General features: G+C 43.8%; 1 protein-coding gene across 1 annotated transcript; it reads right to left on the reverse strand.

The window, feature by feature from the left end:
* Positions 1 to 480: 480 nt before the first annotated feature.
* On the reverse strand, positions 481 to 3,551 carry AVPR1B (arginine vasopressin receptor 1B). Its single transcript, XM_033151024.1, has 2 exons — positions 2,502 to 3,551; positions 481 to 1,107 (listed from the first exon to the last, which is right to left on the reverse strand). Exons 1-2 carry the CDS (start codon positions 3,481 to 3,483, stop codon positions 785 to 787), a joined length of 1,305 nt encoding a protein of 434 aa, XP_033006915.1. The 5' UTR covers positions 3,484 to 3,551; the 3' UTR covers positions 481 to 784.
* Positions 3,552 to 22,912: the final 19,361 nt, after the last annotated feature.

A 22,912-nucleotide genomic window follows, 5' to 3' on the forward strand; every position in this document is an offset into this window, starting at 1 on the left:
ACAATGCCACCTCTCTAGTGGTCAAGCATTTTTATTTTTGCCTACTCTTTTCTCCTGCTGTTGTGGAGTGCAATAAGAGTCATGCTTGCTGTTACTAGGGAGGTGGGGGAGAAAGCAGCAGTGGAGTGAGGGAGGGACTGGGACTGGGAGGTGTTAGAACTGGATTTGTGTCCTGTACAAAACCATTTGTTCCGCCGGTGGGTACTTTGCACACATCTCGGCTGAGCACCTTCAGCCTAAACATTCGAAACGTATTTCCTTCCTCACAGAGTTCTGGCCCCTGTAGTCTGTTAAGGATTGCTTGGGGTTCTAACTTTATGAGGGGTAAACTACAGCTCCCAGAATTCTTTAAGGGGGTGTGTGTGTTTCAAATGTGCTATTCTGTGTATGCAGCCATAGCCGGAGCACAGAAAAGTATCAGCTTACCACAGAGCAGCTTGTTTATGACCAGCATTCTTGAGAAAGAGATGGCTCAGGTGTGATAGAAAAGCCGAAGTGACAGGTAAGAACATAGGAAGATCCTTGCTGGATCTGACCAGAGGTCTATCTGGCTCAGAACTCTGTTCTCACAGGGACTACCTAGAAGCCCACAATATATTACACATAAGTATAAATGGGATGCAGGTATTCTTTGCCAACTCTCAAGTTTCTGCAGAACAAAGCTCTTGTGGAAAGATAGATTTAAATCCCATACATGATAAGACCATCAAGTTCCCCTGCTTTCCATTACCGTTCGGAGCTCCCTGCACAGAGTAACTACTGTACAGTGGCCCAAGCCTATACTCTAGAGCTCCCTTGATTCAGTCACTGTGTCCTCCTCATAGGGCTGGTAGAAATCTTTCAAGCTCCCCAGTTGCATCTGAACACCGGCACCAGCCGCAACCAGGGTGCTCTGCGGGCTTTGAGTCAAGATAGTGGTTTTCCGGCTGCAGAGGCTGCCGTTGGAGAACTGCCTCTTGAGGCTGGAGTGAAGGTTCCCACAGCAGGAGAAGAAGTGCATGATATCATGAACAAGATGTCCGCTGAAGAACATGTAAATCCAGGGGTTGCAGCAGCTGCTGAGGCTGGCGAGTAACATTGTGATGGTGTAAGTTGCATTGCTGGACTCTGAAATGGAGAGGGAAACAATGGCAGTTAATTCCCTCCACCCCAACTCCATGCAAATAAAAAATGTGTGGTATGTCTCTGGCAGATGTAGACATGTAGAATACATTTGTGTGTGATAATGGTGTCCTTAAATGTGAATGATGCCTCTTACTTGTCTGCATAGAGAGGGGTGTGCAAGTGTGGCTTGAAACTGAGTAAGATACAGGGCTCTGTTAAGTCCTATTCAGAAATCACTGTGTCTGCATAGGGAAGGATTATACTCAAGGTGTGGGTGTGACATTTGTCAAACTGCTAGTATTCTACAGGTACATGCTGCAGGGAGTTGGAACTGGCACTGATTCTCAACACAGTTATACATAGGAGCCAACATGCAATGTGTAAAATAGGATAGTCTGTGCCTGAAGGAGGATTAGAACTCAGGTCTTTGAGAGTCTAAACTCGGCACTCTAATGACTCCACTATTGTTGACCACACTGTTTGGGTTTCATTTTAAATCGTTCAGGAAAGGGATGATGTCCTTGTGCTCGGTTCTTTTAATGATTCTCTCTCTTGCTTGCTTTTAAAAAAATTATTATTTGAACATCTATATAATCTTTCTCTAGGTAACAAATCCAAGCATAATTTGATTCCATGTTCTATAAAGAACTCAAAATAGGGAAATTAAACACCATGAGGTGTTTACAATCATGATGGTTCACACTTTTGCATTTCTGTTTTAGCAACCAATTTTTCAACAGCGTGTGATGTCATTATTTTACTTCAAAACCATAACTGTAGGCGTATCTTGTAACCGTAGTGAAAATAATAATGTAAAGGCAAAACACCCCCCTCTCCCCCATCACACACAAATCTTTTAGAAAACAGTCGTTTCCGTGTTACCTTGATGAAAGCTAGATGGAGATGCAGAGCAATGCAGTTGCTACTAGAATACGGTACAAATTGTAAATGTGTGTTTGTGACAGAGATCAGCCTAGACATTGTATCTTACTATGCTGGTGGGTGAGGTGTAGGTAGGAGTGTGTCGGGGAAAACATTCCTTGCCTGATGTGAGTGAGTGAGTGAGTGAATGAATGATAGATTTCCTTCTCCCAGGTTGCATGTGCAAATCAGGAGCTGGTGTGCATTTGCTGCGAGAGACAGGGAGTCACTGAAGTGTGTGCGTACTGTATACCTATTTGTGAGTGTTGCATTAAATCTGTTTTCTTCTGGGTGGTTTTACTCATCTAATCAGAAGAGCACTTCCCCACCCCAACCCCGTGGGATGGATATGAAAGAAAAAGCTATACTTGATCGCCACATGGAGGCCTGACTAAGGTCCAGTGACTGTGATATAGGAAGCAGGATGAGTCTTTGAATCCTGACCCTCTCTCTCTTTCCTCCTCAAAGACACTCACCGTCATTCGGGGCATTCCGGTCCCACACCGACCACATCTGCATGCTGAAGAAGGGAGCCCAGCAAGCGACGTAGGCCAGCACTATGACAAAGGTCATCTTCACAGTGCGGATCTTTGCCCTCGAGATGGTGCGCACGCTGCTGACCCGGGAGCCAGACTGGCACTCTGCTCCCTTCTGAACAGTGGCTGTATAAGAAATAGCAGCAGCAGCAGCAGCATCAGTCGTAGGGGCAGGACAAGGACCGCAGCTCTGTGTCTTCCCTCGAAGGTTCTTGCAGATCTTGTGGCAAATGAGGCTGTAGCAGACGGTGAGGATGGCCACGGGCAGCACGAAGACGCACAAGGTCATCCACGTGATGTAGGCTTTAGCCCCCCAGGGGTACTTGAATTCCGCCCAGCAGTCCAGCACGCCAGAGCCTTGCTGCACCTCCCTCAGAGAGAAGATGAAGACCTGAGGCAAGCTGAGCAGGCAGCTGAGCAGCCAAGTGACCCCGATCATCTGGTAAGCCTGGCAGCTGGGCTGCTGCAGGGTGCGCAGCGGGTGGCACACCGCCATATAGCGGTCCAGCGTCATAGCAATGAGCATGTAGGTGGAGGCAAACATGCTGAGCACCTGCAGGTACTTGACAGCCTTGCAAAGAGGATCCGGCCCCTGGAAGCGATAGGTCACCTCCCAGATCATTTGAGGAAGGACCTGGAAGAGCGCCACCCCGAGGTCGGTCAGGCCAAGGTGCAGGATGAAAAGGTGCATGCGGCTCATCTTCTTCCTTAGCCGGTACATGGCCAGAAGGACGCCCAGGTTCCCCACCAGGGTCACCACCAGGATGGCTGCCAGGACCCCAATCTCAGCCTTGGCGAGTTCTTCGTCTCGGGTGTGGAGGATAGTCTGGTTGCCGTCTCCATCCTTCGGCTCAAAGAGTCTGGTGCTCTCCAGAAAAGATCTGTTCACAAAGCTGCTACGGTCAGTGCTATTCTTCCCCATTGACTAGGATTCAAAGAAGTTTGGTGATTTTCCAAAAGTAAGTTCCGCAATATGAGACTCTCTGAGAGATCAGGTAGTTAGATTAATAGCACCCTCCTCATGACCGTAGATCTGTAGAACCCATATTAATTCTCCATCTTTCTTTTGACTGTTCCCTCTCCCCTTAAGATTTGGCCCTGCTATTTATCTGTTATCACAAGGTGAGTCAGATTCAGCTAACAATATAATTTGTCTTAAATCCCCTTTTCTAATTTGCCTGGAAAGCTGCAAATCTTTTTTATGAATATGAATTGTTTACAATATATCTTGTTCAGTTTTCACTTCCCTCTTCTGTGCCCATCAACACCCTTGCTTTGCTTTGGGATCCGATAGCTCATTGAATTTTATGGTCTCTCTTCTCCCACTCCTCTCTCTTCTTTCCTAGTTCCTTACCCTCTCAGGATCCATTAGATCTTTTCCCCCTTTCTTCTCTGCACTGACCGGCTCAGACGGCACTACTATTAATTTTCAGAGTCTTTTATAGAAGTCTCTGGGAAAAAACAACAACAATTTAAATAACTAAAATCCCACCATCAGGCACAGATTATTATTATTATTATTATTTTTGCCTAAGCAGTAAATTGAATGAAGATAAGCATTTGCAAATCAATCAAAATGCCAAGGTCCTGGATCTCTTTTTGAGTGCTGGTGGTAGGTGCTAAATCTGAATGCAGCTGATTCCCTGGGCTGTGTGAACTGCCTGCTGCTTCGATCTGGGTTTTATAGACAGGGAGCTGCCCTCTCTGGTTGGTCCTTGCCATCTGGCTCTATTGTCTCCTCTGTTGCTGAGCTAGAATCTGAAGAGAGTCTCCTGCTTAATACAACATGCACACACACACACACACACACACACACACGTGTCTTTTCTTTCTTGAGCGAAGAAATAATCAAATATTTCTTTTTTAAAAAAACAACAATCACCATTTTGCTTCTGTACTCCCAAGTGAAGATCTTTTGGTGTCCAGATGGTACAGGGTGTTTTTTTGGGGGGGAAACTTCATTAGTTTCGCCATGAGTGCTAATATATTCTGCAGAAGTGTGCCAATTTGCAATATTCCTCCCTTTCCTCCTATCCGTTAATGACTCCATATCCAGAAAAGTTTCCCCCCCTCAGCATTCTCTCTTTATTCACAAGGTGGTCAAAGTTTGTGATTATAGAGGTTGTGATAAACTGTTTCTGTGGTTATTCTGAAAGAGTTTCTTATGGATTTGTATTTTTTTGTAGTTCAGTGCTCTTTTTAAGTAATGCTGTTAAACACAAATTTAGAAAAATTGTTACTTTCCAGAGACTTCAGAAAGATTTGAGAATTGTTGATAGAACTGTCTATGTGAAATCATGAACAAAACTATATTACAGAGAGTTTCATTTTTGAATGATACAGAGAAAACCTGCTGTTTGTTGATGGTTCAGGAGAAATACACTACATGTATTTATAACAAAATCAAAAATTCTTTCCAGTAGCACCTTAGAGACCAACTGAGTTTGTTCCTGGTATGAGCTTTCGTGTGCATGCACACTTCTTCAGATACATGTATTTATGTTTGCCTTAGCTGCTCCAAGGATCAAGGACCCAACAGAATTTTATTATAAGCTTGGGGTCCCATGTGCTGGAGACCCCTGTACTGTATTTTGTGATGGCCCAAGGTTTCTAACAAATAAATTTGACTGGCTGGCCCACTGGCTACAGTCAAACCTGATTGAAGCAACAGCTGTGAATAATTTTCAGTGATCCTAAGCACTTCCTAAGAACACAGTGGTATAGAATACACCATTACAGTGATGCGTTGCCCCAACAGAATATCTTTATCGCAGGTGTATTTTGGCTATGGAGTTTGTAATAGCAAAGTGTCCTTTGCTTCCAAGGAGTAATCCTTGGAGGAAAACGAAAAGGAGCTTCCCGAATATTATGGGTTTTCTTTCAACAAGATTAGTTTTCTTCAGAAGGCAAACCGCTACAGCCTGGGGTATTTGCAGTGTCTGAGCTGTGTGTGTTTGCATTTCTTCTCTTAGTAGGGACTGACAGTCAATTCGCCATGCAAACACATGAAAAAGATTGTATAGGTCAACCAGAAATTAGCACAAATGCTCTTGTGAATATATGGCTGCACCATCCTGTAGAAATGACTGAAGTCATCATGCAAGCATTGCAAGGAATAATATTCTTCTTTACCACAGTCAGACTGTCTGATTTCCTGGCAGTTTACTAAAATGTGAAATAAAATTAAAAGCAGAAATGAAATCCAATTGAATGCAGAAGTGGAATGGAAATCAGATTCCTGGTAGTACATCCTTTTTGGGCAGGTAGATTATACATTATTTTGATATAATAGCAATATCCTATAGTCTGTAAAAAACATTCTGATAAGGAAGGGAGATTGAAAGGGTTTCTTCCAGCAGCAGGCTATTGCTATGGATTCAGTAGTTGATGCAAAAACTACCTATTTCATAACAGCCTATTCTACAATAAAGTGCAGTTACCGGTACTTTAATAGGACTGCTAAACCATCCCCACTTAAAGCAGGAAGAAGTATAGGAGGGTTTGCTTTGGATGAGACAGCAGCTGAGTTTTAACTTTCAAAATAATTGCTTTATTTACAAATATAGGCAAACAGCAGACAACTATCCCATATTAGTAGCCCCTGCACCCTTCAGCCAATTTACAGTGCTCTTTCATTGTGGCCTGGGTCTTACTTCAAAAACTACCAATCGGCTATTTCACAACTGCCCAAAAAACACCCTGTGCCATCTAGACGGCCAAAAATTTTCACTTTGGAGTCACAGAAGCAAAATGGGTTTTTAAATAAATAAATAAATATTTGATCTATTTCTTCGCTCAAGAAAGAAAAGACACCCACCTGTGTGTGTGTTTGTTGTGCATGTTGTATTAAGCAGGAGACTCTCTTCAGATTTTAGCACAGCAACAGAGGAGACAATAGAGCCAGATGGCAAGGACCAATCAGAGAGGGCAGCTGTGGTGTAGTGGTTAAGAGCGGCAGACTCGTTATCTGGGGAACCGGGTTCGCGTCTCCGCTCCTCCACATGCAGCTGCTGGGTGACCTTGGGCTAGTCACACTTCTCTGAAGTCTCTCAGCCCCACTCACCTCACAGAGTGTTTGTTGTGGGGGAGGAAGGGAAAGGAGAATGTTAGCCACTTTGAGACTCCTTCAGGTAGTGAAAAGTGGGATATCAAATCCAAACTCTTCTTCTTCTTCTCCCTGGAGGATGAGGTTATCAATGACTACAAATCATGATGCCTATGTTCTCTGTCAGAGGCAGTATGCCTTGGAATGCCAGTTGCAGGGAATAACAAGTGGCTTTTGCGTTTGGGTGCTACTTGTGGGCTTCCCACAGGCATCTGGTTAGCTGCTGTGAGAACAGGGTGCTGGGCTAAAAAGGCCAAGAGCCTTCTCAGATCTGGAGCTGCCCTTGTAGAAGGGACACTACAATATCACAAGCTGCATCGCATTCCCACACCACCAGGCTCTGAAAAAGAGCACTAAAATATGTGCTTGAAGCCCCTCCTTGCTCACACAATTGTTATCAGCAGTGTGACTAAGGATTTGTTCTCACTGGAGTAATAAATCTGTGTCAAGGCAGGAACACTTTAAGATGTAGGTGGGCCAGCATCACTGCCTGATCCTTTATACAAAAAAAATCCCCCATATAGAAAAATTGATGTCAAGGAGAAGAGTTCTATTGTTCTATAGAAGAGGGGGAAAGGCCCTTTCCTGCACTTTGTCTTATTAGAATCAACAGCAACAATGACAACTGGTCATGCCTGATGCACAATTATGCACAATTATGCTCTGCTAAAGCCATGTCACTGCTTGTTCTTAGAGTTTGACTGCCATTATTTGTTTCTACTTAATTAGAGCTCTCCCATTATTCTTTTCCATTTAATTAAGCTATCAAAATCATTGGGTGCTTTAAACCATGAGCCCGATCTCGGATTCAAGCTAGCCAGCAATCAACCTTTATTGCTTTCTCTCTCTCAAGCCTACCCAGGCCTAGCACCCAGCCAGCAAGATACAATGGCATACTCCAATGGGAAGGATGTGCTAGTTTGAACCTAATGTCTGGGACTGTACGTGGAATATCCATCAGGAGTTAGAGAGATAAACAACTACCTGTCATTTAGAAAATACCTGAAGGCAGCCCTGTTTAGGGAAGTTTTTAATTTGTGACTCTGTATTGTATTTTGGTATTTGTTGGAGGCCGCCCAGAGTGGCTGGGGAGACCCAGCCAGATGGGCGGGGTATAAATAATAAATTATTATTATTATTATTATTATTATTATTATTATTATTATTATCCACTGTTTAGGGAGTTACCCTGAAAGATAATGTCCTTGGAGCAGCTTTGACTAACCTGGTGCCCTCCACAAGTTTTGGACTATAACTCCCATCAACTCCAGTTAGTGCAACTGTGTTGCATAGGGCTGGTGGGTGTCGCAGTCCAAAATAATGGAGGGCTGTCTTAGACCATGTCAGACCTAGCAGTGGTCTTTTGCAAACTAAGCCCCAGCCTGACACCTGGTCATGTACCCCCCACCACCAACAGCATTTTATACTATATCTTAGGGAGTATCAGTTGTGGGCAGTTGTGAATTTAGGGATGTTCCTTTTCAAATGGTATGAGAATTCTGAAACGTTATAAAATTCCTTCTCTTCTTTGCTTTTAGTTTTGCTCAGGCAAGAGGCTAGAGTTGCCTTGTCATACTACACTGGGTACCTGAAGAATTATTGCACAGGGTTTAGAATCTGAGTTTAGAATCTTGGTTCTTATCATCGGCTTTTAAACAAGGTGCATTTTTCAAAAGGCGTTAGGCAATTACCCTCCCTAACTCAGACCCCGCAAGTACTGTAGGTATCTGAAAAAGTAAAGTGTATAAAACTGTGTCAAGGGGGTTGGAGGACTATTTATTGGCATGTGCTAATGAAATAATTCCAATGGCTAAGCGAGGAATGCTGATTTGTATCCTACTGCTCATCTCCCAGAGGCAGTATTGACCTGCTGCAATGATTCACTACCCTATTAAGAAGCTATTATTCTGCAGATACAACCATGTCTGTTTGCATGGCGGGCAATTTGTTTCCTGGTTTTCTTTCCATCTCCACTTGCAAGTGCTTCTTTTTTGTTTGTTTGAAAGAAAATATAATGAAATCAGCTGAAGCCCCAAGAGTGCCTTCAGACTGATCTATTTATTTATCAGCCAGCTGTACACTATCTGTTGTCGCCCCAGGAAGATGCCTAACTGAATGAATGCTAGCTCAGCTACAGCTCTTGTTTCTTCATCTCCCTACAGGCTTGGACTGTCCTTAGTATGGGGCCTAATTAAATCAAGGACCTAATTAGGTGGAAAATGGCCATTTGCCAGCTTACTGTTGATTTCAGCAAAGGTGTGTGTGCTGTTGTGTGAACTCGTTTGTTCACGGAGCAAGGAACACGAAGCTTGAATCTGTGGCTAGCATCTGTGGCTGGCATTTTCACTGTTCAGGGCCAAACTAGATGCAATATGAGAGATCTGAGAATAAGACTTCCTGGAACTTTTGTTTTCCTGCCATACCCCTTTGTGCTGGCCCCAGGGGTTTGTCCGTGAAGCAAGGTCCAAGTCCAGTCCTGGGTCTAGGGGTCCAAACGAGGTCAGTCCAGCGGGGAGCGAGGCAGGGAGCAGGTCAAGGTCCAAGGCAGGTGCAGGCACAAGGTTGCAGGTTGAGCATACGCTTGCAACTAAGTTGCTCACGCAACTTGGGCTGGGTCTGGCTGGCTTTTATCTGGCCCTATGCTTAGGGCGGCCCCGATCCTCCGGAGACTCGCCTCTCCTCCGGGCCTGGAGGCGAGCACTCCTCCTGTAGGCACTTAGCTCTCTTCGCCTCTCTGTCCTGAGCCTCTGCAGCTCAGGAGAGGCTGGTGGGTTACTGGACCCAGGGGCTGCCTTAGCTTCCTCTGAAGAGGCTGGGAGTGGAGCACCTGCAGGCAATGGGTCCTCCCTCCCATCAGGAGCCAGAGCAGACTCTGCTGATGCCTGCACCTGGGGATCCAGCACAGGTGGGGATCCTTCAGGCTCAAGCCCTGGCCCCGGCTCAGCTGGTTCTGGAGGCAGGGAATCCTGTGCAGGCTGGGATCCCTCAGGTTCAACATCAGAGTCTGACTCCCAGGCCATCACACCCTTCCTGCTTTGCTTTGGTATAGTATGCCCTGGATTTGTTTGCATCAGTTTCTCACATGAAGTAAGATGCAAACCAGTGTATACATCTACGCACAGAGCATATTGTAGCACTGTGTTTCTAATGTTTTGTGTCTCCAGGTTGTCATCGCAGTCTAATGCAGCAATCCTATCGATACAAAGTAGATGCATACGGGATTGCAGCAAATGTTTTGTGCCACCGGGGAAGTGGTAATTCTGTATTGATTTGTTTTGGATGTTTGTATGTGATGCCAATAAAAGGTTTGATGATGATGATATAGGATTGCTCTGCAAGTCTCCATTTATGCTCTTAATCTGGGGGGACGCAGGGGTATGCATACACCTAAACATTTTGTGAATCTAAGTTTGGCCTCATTGAGGGGCAGTATTTCAATATGAGTAGGAAAATGAGAGTACCCCTAAACATTTATTGGGGGGGGAAGCACTGCTCTTAATGCTTGGCTTGCATTCTGCTTCCTTTCCACCTTAATTCTGAACTTCCAGGTGCTACTCAAGTATGAAACATTAGGGTCCTCTTGCTGAAAGGAGGTTCAGAGTGCTAGAATGTAAGTTTTCCATCCTCAGTGGCAGCCCTACCCCCTTGCTAAAATGTTATCTCAGACCTTTTAAGCCACTTCAGATAGCAATATTATCTGTACAGTATATGCTCCAATTTAGGTACTCTTTGCAACAGAAGAAACATGCTTAATTTGTGTAGGTTATTCTGGTCTTCCTAAAAGCTCTTGGGAAGTTTTTACTTTTTTCTTAATGGATCAAAGATTTCAAGTCCCAGAATTCGTCTAACTTTTGAAAGCGCAAAAATCTCTTACAACATTAAGGCCTTATGACTTGACTCCCTCCTCCATTATGGGCCTCGACACTGAGGAAGATAGCAAGGCACGAAAAATGCCCTCCAGTGATTACCTAATTAGATGGAAAGCACTAGTGGCGGGCCTTCAAAGTTCAAGAAAACATAAAGCAAGATGCAACCTTCTAGCAATTACCACCCAGTGGAGCATTTTTCCTTTTATCAGTAATACATATTGAAGAGCAGCACTTTTCCTGGACAAGCTGCAGTAGATGCTCCTTATAACAGCTGGGTCCACTGATAACAAGTGGGCTTGCAAAGTTTCTTAGTTCAGGTTGGGCAGGCATTAGAGCAGCACGTTTAAAAAACGTGAGGCCAGGGGGCAAAGAGATGGGATCCATGGAGCTGCGCCAGCTAAGAAATGGGTGGGTTGGCAAATAGTATGTCCTGGTATATGGCAGCTTCCTATATTACTGCCCCCTCACCTGCTGCAGCCTGGTTTGGGAAGACAGGCTTTTCAAAGGTGTTTCCTTATATATGAGAGCCAGTGTGGTGTAGTGGTTAAGAGTGGTAGACTTGTAATCTGGGGAACCGGGTTCGTGTCTCCGCTCCTCCACATCCAGCTGCTGGGTGACCTTGGGCTAGTCACACTTCTCTGAAGTCTCTCAGCCCCACTCACCTCACAGAGTGTTTGTTGTGGGGGAGGAAGGGAAAGGAGAATGTTAGCCACTTTGAGACTCCTTCGGGTAGTGATAAAGCGGGATATCAAATCCAAACTCTTCTTCTTCTTCTTTATGTTTTTTATATACATATTCAGTTTTTCAGTTCTTGTACAATGACTCCATGCTCTTAACCCAGCCACTGATTGGCAATAGGTGCATGCAGTAAGTAGGCCTGGCAATACCAGCAGGTTTTGATGAACTGGGGAAAGTGCACAGACTCAATGCAACCCGGCATTACAGTCTTCGAAAAGTACATAAGGGGATCACCAAGATCATAATGCTAATGAAGCAGTTTATTGGATTAATTCCTAATGGCCATTCTGTCACTGAATTTGACAGGCTGTTCAGGAAAGTCAAAGACAGATGTATGGGAGGGGGAGTGTTTTAGAGAGATGTCTGAGGATGTCTCCTCTGTACTCTTGTTTATGGCTCTAGCCACTGTCTGCAAACCCTTGCTTTTAGCCATTAGTTCAACACCCAGCTGCCATCACTGGTGCAGAAGCATTTGCTGCCCAGACAGACAGAGTCATGGCTCCAGACAGGTCCACCCACTTTCCTTTTACTTTTTGATGGTGCTGGTGACTTAACAGGAAGTGATGGGGAGGTCATACAGGATTTCGTGGCATAGGAAAACTTAATGTTTTCATTTGCTAAACCGAAGGTGATCTAGATGTTCATGAACATTCCTCCTTGTTCCTAACAGATTAGGTTGCAGACCAGTAATGATTCTCCCTTGTTTGATCTCTGATTATCTATGTATGGAGAGTATCATTCAATATCTAGGTGGCATAGGAGCCAACCTCTAGGGGCCATGCGGGCTTCGGCCCCCACAATAAAAAATTTGAGGGGGCGGGGCCCCTGCAAAGTTGATGAGCATTCTCATTTAAATGATATGTGCACACTGCATAATGTGATAAATTATGCGGGGCAGGGCTTACTTGTGCCCCCACAATGTTTTATTCAAGTTGGTACCCCTGCTAGGTGGCACTGGACTTCGTTGTATCTGGATGGAGTCAAGAACTTCCTGTTGCAGCTGAGAGAAAATAAAATTATTGCCCAGCTTCCTGACTGGTGTGTTCTCTAAGCCTTTGATAGCAATCTATAATAGGATTTTTACTATTTTGTCTCTGTGCTTTATGCATGTGTGTATCCTATTAAATATACATTCTAATATGTAGAAAAGAAAGACTTGATTGCAATGATGGTTTTGAATTAAAAAGGGCACATTTCCAAACCTATTGCCATCATAATTCCAAAGAATTTAACACAATGGCCTTTTTCGTTTTTTCCTCCCACTTTCCCAAGCTAATAGGCATAAGCTAAAGGGGTCTAATCCTGCAGCTCTCAGTCAAAGATGAGATGCTGACCAACATGACACCAATGAAGCCTGAGATAGAGCAGGCCAAGGACTACACAGGCCAATTATAACGTTAAAATGTGTTATAAACAACCTAGACCCAATAAAATGGCACTATAAAAACACTTACAAGCCAATAAAACAGAAATCCAGAAGACTCAAAAACCAAAATCTTATGGATCAGGAAAAGCCTGAGCAAGAATACAGCCTTCACAAGATGTCTGAAAGAATTGGTTTTTGTTTTGCATAGTAGCTTCAGAGTACAAAAACTTTTTGGGATGATGCCGCATTTTGGGACACACACCTTGTTTAGCCATTCTGATCTGCCCACGCTGACTATCAGATTCCCTCGCCAGAACATCTCATGACCTGCCACAAGGAGGTGAGGCAGCAATGGGGAGATTTACAGCTACCTGCTAGGTGAGACAGATATACAAGCAAGGACTACTAAAGCCTCTGTTCACCTTTAGTCCAACAAAGCCAGAAGAACAGAGTCTACCTGTTATGTCACTCTGTGCCCTCAGATATTCTTTTTTCATTAGCTCTGTTGATGCAATTCACTGCTATTTTCGGGTAATTTAAAGATGCATTTAATCCTGCAGTACAAATTTAGGAACATACGGCTTTGATGAACCATGAGCAGAACTGCATTTGTCAAGCTATATACCAGCTTATTTTTCTTCTGAGTAATTAGGAACAATCAAATAAAATAGCATCTCTTGCTAGCAACAGTGCCCACAGCTGAAAAATACCTACCAGAATGTGCAAGGATGAGAGGTACAAAAGGAACAGAGATTTTACTGAAAGGTGGTGAAGAGGAGGTGGATTTGAGATGCCCAAGCTTGCAGATCAGCAGATGAGTTGGTGTGAAAACAATATCTTGCCTCTCGTTGCAAAATTAATGAACAGCACCAAGTTAATTAACAGGATTGCAGACTTAAGTTTATCTCTTGGCAAGTCTCTGGATTCAACAAATTATGCACATCCTTAAGAACTATTATGCAGAGAGGCAGAATTGATACGGTGAACTAAGTATGAAATGATACACAGGAGAAAGGAGAGGCTCTAAGGCTTTCAAGGAAACACAGGCTGCTGTAACACCAGGGAAAGCCCAATGATTGTTTTGATGTGTTGCTTCAAATATCACATACAAAGTGAGGTAGAACCAATAAGAGTATATTTTAAATTCATGGCCTTTCCATTGTTTCCCCTCTCTTTAGAAGGCCTTGTCTGTTTTAAAGTGCTTTAACATTTAATGTTGATATTTATCAGAGTGGATGTACACAGCCCTTGGTGTCACTGTAACCCTGGAATCCTGCATCTCTCCCAAGAACCCCTAGACAAGGCAGTACCCATTTACCAAGATTCACAGCTGAAATCCCTAGCAAAAAGATCCTCATTTGCTCTTCCAAGAAAATTGCACAACACAGGGATGTTTTCTGTATTCCATGACTCCTAACCAATTCAGTCCAGCAGAAGGACTTGCAGAACCCACCTCTATGAGCAATGCCCTGACTGTAAAGCAGCCATCAAACTTAGTGATGACTGGGGATAATAGGCAGAAGCCGGGGGCGGCGGCACAGGGAGCACAATGATATTTATTTATTTGCATATTTATAATCCACACTTTCATTGGAAAAAAATACATCAAGGTGGTATACAACATATAAAAAAGAAATCAGACAAAGGAATCTACAAAAACATAATCTAAAGCCTCTATAAAGCATCAGTATTTACAGATTGGTTGGAAAGAGAAAATTCATATTACAAAGGCCTGTCCAAGCTATACAGATCTCAGAAGATGTTTGAAATAAGGGAGGAATGGTTGCTGCCAAACCTGTACTGGCAAGGAGTTCCACAGGGCAGGGACTGCTTGGTCCCATAGTAAAGGCCAATTGAACCTCAGGGGCATGGGGAACCACCAGAAGTCAGGTGCTCCATCTGAGGATTTCGGTGATCAAGGTAAAGGATAAAGGATCAGAAGGTCCCAGTAGGTGGAGTCAGAGCCCATGGCAGGCAGGGCTACCCCTGGCGGGTTGTAAATAAGAAGGGGGCCGGGATGGCTGGCGCTGACTGAGGTTGGTGTGGCAGTGCCCTCTTTCTCCAAATGGACCAACCCAGGGGTGGAAGAAGGGGGTGCGGTGGGTGCGATCCACCCCGGGGGGGGTTGACAAAATGCTGGGTGGCACTCACCACGGGGGCTGCAGCGTGCCTGAGCCATGCGGGAGAGACATCGTGGCTTGGATGCCCGCAAGCTGTGCACTGCCCCAAACGGTCCACCTGCTGCCTCCCTCCCCCCAGGTGTAGGGTGGCTGAGTGGGAGGAGGCAACCAGACTCCAAAGGTACCGTGGTGCGCCCCACCCCTATGGGTGGCTCACGCTGCCCCTGGGTGTGCTGCCCCAGGTGCCTGAGCGGCTTCCTCCACTGCTGGACCAGCCTCCACTGTCTGTATGGCTTTGGGGAAATGGCAAGCTATTTGTCTCTGTGCCCCATCTGAACACTATCAACAACAATGCCCACACAGAGCTATTGTGAAAAGGAGTGGAATGACATTGCAAAGCAATCTGTTTGCACGGTAGCAGCAAAATCCAAAGCCTTCTTGCACCACTGAGCAAATGCTTAGAATGGGACTTTTCCCTTGCTGGGCTGATTGATACATTGTCAAAAGCAATCCTATTTCAATTGCAAACAGTTGCAGCTGACTGCAACTGTTTAGACTCAGAGAAGAACTGACTACAGCAGTGGTGGCGAACCTTTTAGAGCAGTGTTTTTCAAGCACTGTTCCGTGGCACACTAGTGTGCCGCGAGATGTTGCCTGGTGTGCCGTGGGAAAAATTGAAAAATTCAAGAGAATTACTTTATATATAGTCAATATAGGCACAGAGTTAAATTTTTTAACATTTTCTAATGGTGGTGTGCCTCGTGATTTTTTTCATGAAACAAGTGTTGTTGTTGTTCAGTCGTTCAGTCGTGTCCGACTCTTCGTGACCCCATGGACCAGAGCACGCCAGGCACGCCTATCCTTCACTGCCTCTCACAGTTTGGCCAAACTCATGTTAGTAGCTTCGAGAACACTGAAACAAGTGTGCCTTTGCCCAAAAAAGGTTGAAAAACACTGTTTTAGAGACCGAGTGCCCAAACTGCAACCCAAAACCCAATGATTTATCACAAAGTGCCAATCCGGGGGATAATGGGGGAGAGTTGTTGAGCTTTTTTTGGGGAGGAGTTGTTGAACTTATATCTGCACTTTATGTATAATATTTTCAAAATAAATAGTTGCCTTTCTTAAATTACTGATTTACTAAAATTCAAGAAAACACAAATTGCCTCCAGAAAATGTATACATGTTACTTAAGAGGCAATTCAAAGGCTTGAATAACTTTTGCTATGCTCTGACATCAACAGAGGCCACAAAACCGTTCCCCAAAGCACAAAACATACATATGAAAAGTACAAAACGCAACATTTATTGGCACAGCTCCTTCCCACTGACCCCTTGACCAGCATTCAGCTGACTAGGACCAAGATCACCTGAAGGGGGAGAATAGCTCTAATTTTATTTTTTAGGAAGCCTTATGGGCCATGAATGGGCGTTCTCCCACTGAATTGCTTATAGCCTGCTAGAAACTATTTAAGTTATTGCAGTTTTTATGCCGACTTTTAAAAAAAGTGATTTGTGAAATATTTGATTATTACCCCACTATGAGGGCAATAATACACTCAGGTCAGGAAAAACCCCTATCCATGTGTATTCAGAAGTAATGTTCTATTGAATTCAATGGGACTTGCCCCCGTGTAATGGTATCTCCCGCCCTCCCCCCTGGGGGGCTCAACCATAGCAAGTAAGAGAAAGGAATATATGAGGGGACATACCAACGGGGACAAAAAAGGGGGGAGGGGACTCCACAACCACCACCGACCTGAGCTAAGCACCCCATTAATTCCAAATTACCCACCAGTCACACTTCTGGTGTGCCTCGCAGCAGCAGCCACTGCCCTAGGACGGGGCCCCAGAGACTCGCTTCATCACAGCCCACCACTCGAGGCCTCGGGCAAACCAGCGAGAAAAGAGAAGCCAATGTCTAAGCTGCTCTGACAGCCCTAGAGCCGACCGGACGACACGCTCATCGGTTGCAGAAGGTGCCTGTCCTGTCCTTGCTCCAAGCCCATTGGGTTGTCCGCATCAAATCCCACCTCCTACACCGAGAATCGCCCGGCCCCTCGCAGGCAGCACGCCTTCGCTAAGTGCCCATTGGACAGGCCTGAGGAGGTTTCCCCCCCTCTCCTTATCCATTTCTGTTGAAGCGTGACTTACTATAGGGAGCGTTTCCCGCCCGCTGCGGCATTTGGGGAGGGGAGAGGCTGTCACCTTTGCAAACCACAAAAAAACGAACCTGATGGGCCGATGGCGCGTGCGCCCACAGAGAGGGCTCTGCGTGCCCACTTGGGCACGCGTGCCATAGGTTCGCCACCACTGGACTACAGGGACATGCAGCATAAATTAATACTGTATATTCTGGTGTATAAAACTACTTTTTAATCCAGGAAAATCTTCTCAAAAGTCGGGGGTCGTCTTATACACCGGGTGGAGAATCTGCGGCCGAGTATATCTCAAACTCTATATTTTAACTGGAAAAGTTGGGGGTCGTCTTATACGCCTAGTCGTCTTATATGCCGGAAAATACGGTATGTTGACGACAGTATGGTTATAGGAACATGACTATCTCTTTAAAATAAAAATAAAAAGACACTTGCCTGAAAAACAACAGAGAGTAGGACTAACCCAGAAAAGGCTGAAAACTTCCTTTGAAGCTTGAAAGCTTTTGAAAGCCAGAATGCCCGTCCCTGTCAGAGGCAGTGATATTAATTTACTCTGATGACTGCAACAGAGAAAACTAGGAGACTAATGAGACTTCAGTTGAAGTGGAGGAACAGCCAACGGCCCAACAATTTCTACTGTACTGTAGTGGTACCTCAGGTTAAGAACTTAATTCGTTCTGGAGGTCCGTTCTTAACCTGAAACTATTCTTAACCTGAGGTACCACTTTAGCTAATGGGGCCTCCCACCACTGCTGTGCAATTTCTGTTCTCATCCTGAAGCAAAGTTCTTAACCCGAGGTACTATTTCTGGGTTAGTGGAATCTGTAACCTGAAGCGTCTGTAACCCAAGGTACCACTGTACACCAGTGTTTTCTCTGACCCAAGAGATGGGAGGAGGTGAAGTCACTGAGGTCACACCATCAGGTTGATTCCTCTCTGCTCTGAGGCACTCTGGGTCATTTAACAAGGACGCAAATTATTCAGTGTTAATCACGCTAAACTGGAGCAATGCCTAAGCCAGAATAAGCATGGACTCTTCAGTCCTTTCGGTACCAAGGTCCAGCAAGTTGTGACTCAGGCTCTCTACATCATGAGCCATTTCAGTGCTCAGCAGCCAAGATGATCACTGTCACAAATTCTGCTTTGGAGTATGAGGAATGGGAGAAACAAACAAGGAAGGTGCTGGTGGGAATAAGAGCTATAGCACTACAGTGGTACCTCTGGTTAAGTACTTAATTCGTTCTGGAGGTCCGTTCGTAACCTGAAACTGTTCTTAACCTGAAGCACCACTTTAGCTAATGGGACCTCCCACTGCCACTGCGCCGACAGAGCACAATTTCTGTTCTTATCCTGAAGCAAAGTTCTTAACCTGAAGCGTTATTTCTGGGTTAGCGGAGTTTGCAACCTGAAGCGTATTTAACCTGAAGTACCACTGTACTCATTTTAAAGAGATTAGATTCAGGGGTGGCCAGCTCAGGGGGAACTGCTGCCAATCCGGTCCTCCAGGCACGCTATGTTTCTTTCTGCTTACCAGGATAGTGCAGGGGATGGGAATGGTGGTGGGGAGGACAAGGCTATGTAGGCGCATCCAAGTTCTGATTCATGTGTTAGTTGAAGAGGTAAAAATTAGGTAAGCTTGCTTTATATTGCAGACTAAACAAAATTCTCTTCCGTCATTACCTAGGGGGACTAACTTCTGAGTAAAGACATGTAGGACTGTAGAAGCAACACCACCATTTGGTGTCTGCAGTTAAGATGTACCAAACTTGAATCTTAACTTCTACTAAAGGGCATAGTTTATGCTTTTGCTATCATAGATAGCAAAAGGGTCTATGAAAGTCTTCTAGTCTATTCCAACCGCCTGCAATGCAGGAAACTTTTTGTGCAACCTGGGACTTGAACCCACGACCCTGAGATTAACAGTTTCATTCTCTACCAACTGAGCTATCCTAGGGATAGATAAACTGGGAACCACCCCCCCCAGCAAATCAATAGTTATTTGGTTTCCAGTAAAAAAAACATCAAGAGTTGCAGTTAACTCAGTCAATTGGGCCACACATTCTTCTTGATCAAGCAGGTCTTTCTAATTATTATTTTTAATTTTTTATGAAAGTTTTTTGGAAAAATAAAATGCCTATCAATGATAAAACAAAAAGTTATGAATGCATATTAACAAAAGAAATTAAATTCAAATAGACAAAGAAAATTAATATTGGATTTGACTAAATTGAACCTTTTGTGGTTTATCTGCATAGCCTCTGTTAAAATTACATGAATTCCTAGATTTTTCTATTTGTTACAGCTATTGCTGCTATACGTTGTAGGGCAACCATTAAGAAAGTGGCAGAAACAATTTCTCAAGTTTATTTAGGCATAAAAACACCAACAGGCCAATGTAAAAGAGAGGAATAATGGAATACAGGAATACTGGCTAAGACTGAATTGCATTATGTGGCAGCACAGTTAAGGTTCATATTCTAATAGCTGCAAAAGAAAATCAAGCTTGAGGGCTTGTCCACACTTTCTCTTGTCCTGTGCCTAGAAAGCATGGGTCCAAGTGGTTTTGCCCCACTGCTTTCCCCCAGAAAAACTGCTCTTTAGTGCTGAATTGGAACAATTGGCAATCTGCAGAAAACCTGATTGCCATGGTTTTCCTGGGCGAAAGCGCTGGGGCAAACAGAGGTGTGGATGACCTCTAAGTTACAACCCTATTCCCATTTATTTAGAAATATGCCTATTGAACTCAATGAGTAGACTCATATGGGATTGTGTTGCTAGTGGCTTGAGCTCAGTGGACTTAGATATGAATAAACTTGTGTAGAATAGTGCAGCTAGTGGTCTGAGATGGAAAAACAAACTGTAATAGGGAATTGTTCCATATTATGTATATACTGTATATGGCGGGGGAGGGGATAGAACAAAGCTGGTGTTTGCATCTTCGCATTGATTTGGCAACTGCAGGGAGAGGAAAATTTTATACCTCCTCCCAACAATTATGAGGAAAATCCACCCCCACCTGACATCGCTATTAAACTTAGAACGAAACTTGATAACAGCATGGGGCCAATCATTATGAAAATCACAGGGGATACATTTAAAGTGCTTTCGCACACATTTAAAGCACATGACTTCCTCCAAAGAATCCCATAACTGAACTAGAATGAGCTATAGGGTGGGAAGGTAATGGCTGTTTGCTTTCATATTCTTTTAAAATGTAAACAGCTTTTTTTAATGATAAAAAACACTCGCCCCCCGCATACACCCATCCCCAAATCTTGCGCTGCAAGAGAACCATAGCTGAGATTTGAACTTGGTTCCTCACATCTCCAAGCAGCATCAAAGCTAGTGGATTGTTTTCATTTCATTTGCAAAGTAGCAGTGAGATTAAACCAAACCCTGCATTTCAACGCTCTCCAAACTCAGAGCTGAATTTAAAGCACAGTCCTCATCAACACATTTCTATAAACTAGCTTTTTCCCTTGGCAATTGTGTTGTTGTTCTCTATTGGGTATGTGTGAAGGAGAGAGGGGGGGGGAGAGGGAGAGAATATGTGCCTCTCTGTGTATGCTTCAGCCCAACTTGCTGTGAGCTTTAGCCCCAACCGTAGTTTAGCTTTATGTGTGGATGTTCCCAGTGTTGTCATTGACCTGTGCCCAAATTCTCCTCATTCAAATGTTTGAGCAAAACAAGCTTCTATCTCTGTTTTTGCTGCAAGGATAGGGTTGAGCTTTTTTTTTTTTTTTTAAGGAAACCACCAAAATTCCACCTTTGAAATGTATGCAAGGAACAGCCATTAAATTCAGTCAGGTTTGAGTGAGGAATTGGATATTTTTAAATTAGCCTTATAGAACTGAATGAGTCCGTTCTGCCCACTCCCATCACTCAATGTCTGACAAAACAGTTTTTCAGTCTCTTGTAATGGGAGGAAACTCTGCTACATTTGCTATATCTGCTGTCTAGGTTTTTTTAAGAGCAAGAAAAAATGGTTGCTATGGCAATCCTTATACAGTATAGGGATCCATATATTCTGCAATTCAGTGCAAGAATGGGATTTGATATTAGGCCCAGAATAAACCATCCAGAGGATCTCCTATTTATTTTTTAAAGATTAAATCTTATTAACTACATGGCTGAAGAGATAGGCTTGAAAGACTGTGGAGAATACTTAGTAAAATCTAGGAACCAGAAGGACAGGAGTTAAGTGGGAATTTTAGTGCCAGTGAGTGAGGCTTTATAGTCCCTCTAGTCCATACCTGACTAGCTGAACCCATATATGTTATGATTCTCAGGCTGTTGTGATTAAAATGCATTTTTACACATGGTTTTAGTAAGCTGGCAACCCTGTTAAGCAGAAGCACTAGGGCTAAGTTGTGTATTTGGCAATCTAGGAAGCTAAGTTTATTAGAGACATTTATCCTTAAGGTATGTTCACATTAAATGCTTTAAAATCATGTATCATACCTCTGTATTCTATCATATCCTTTAAAAAATAAGTAAATTTGCATTGAACTCATTTGGATTTAAAACTTGTGAGCTTTGTAGATCAGAATGTATCAGCTTTTATTACCCTTAGTGACTGCATAGCAACAAGAACAGAACAGTTATGTGGGTGGGGGAGTTTGTCTACAGAGGGCCAAGAAGCAAAGACGCTGGTGATATTTGTGATGTCATCCATCTGGACTTTGCTGCAAACTTTGAAACTAGGATGTGCATGTGGAGATAACTGTTATGTATTGAAGTTCTCACACTAGGCCACTAGGGGTGTTGTGTTGTATATATAGTTTCACTCTGCCTACTGTGGCTGCAGTTCTCACTCGGGTCCACACATGCAAATGAAGGATTGAGATTGCCGCTCACGGATTGGGTAGCTAGAGAGAGAGTTGCTACTGTTGCATGTTACTGAATACTATATAAGCAGGCTGGCTCAGCCCTTCAGTTCACTTCTGTTCCAGCCTGAGAATAAATAGAGCTGCTTGGAGAATCACTGTGTTGTCTGCTATGTCCACCCACTATTTAATAATAACCATATCGAGAAAATTCAAACCTGGATCCCGGCAGAGAGGAATGGATGCTCTTTTTCATAAGTTAAGTCAATTAGCATTATGGATTCTTTGGGAAAGAGCTTTGATTCACTGGGACATTTGACTATAAAAACAGTTCCTTCACAATACCAATTCAGATAAGGCAATAAGGAGCAGAGAACATGCAGCAGAACCACAAAGACCAATTCTGAGAATGCAGATTGGCAGAAGCCAATTGGAAAATGTGTGGGAATTCAAAGGAGACTTAAAAAACAGAAATCTAAAGAAGCAACACATGTCTGCAGGCCTCACCTTTTTCCTATTTTTGCTTGTTACAGAATCCGTAGCCCATGTCTTTGGCATGTGTGTGCATGAGAGTATATTTCACCCTCTGTAGATATGAATTTAGGGTTAGTGTGCTAGGCAGGGAAATTCCTTCACTCCAATCTCTATTCCCTTCTTCCATGACTTTTTCTTTACAAGGGAGTAAAAGGTCCTAAGCTGTGTAAATATGGTTAACAAATAAAGCTTTGAACCTTCATCTATGGTCTGGTTATATGTCCTTATATTCTCTTACAAAGGAAGACCCCAGGTTGTGTTCATCCTGGTATCTTTGCATCCCCCAAGTAAAAAATTAAAAGATCCCAGACTGTCCGTGTCCTGGATCTGATCACCTTGCCACATACACAGCAACACTGCTGTTTAAAGTTCACTATCTAGATCTGCCCCCAAAAGATATGATTTATTGGGCAGGGGTATTATAAAAGTTCAGTCCAAACCAGCACAAAGGTGGTCTGCTGTTGTACCTTGCTATTAATAGATCTAAACTAGACAGTTCCTTATGGTAAAATATTGCCCTCTAGTGGAAGGAGCTCACTGAAGGAAATAATATTTAATGAACTTGGAGGCTCCAAACTAACTTTGACCACAGTATGTAGACCCCAGCAATGTACATAATTTTTAGTTGATGCTC

The sequence above is a fragment of the Lacerta agilis genome, chromosome 6 (genome assembly GCF_009819535.1).
Source record: "Lacerta agilis isolate rLacAgi1 chromosome 6, rLacAgi1.pri, whole genome shotgun sequence".
NCBI lineage: Eukaryota > Metazoa > Chordata > Lepidosauria > Squamata > Lacertidae > Lacerta > Lacerta agilis.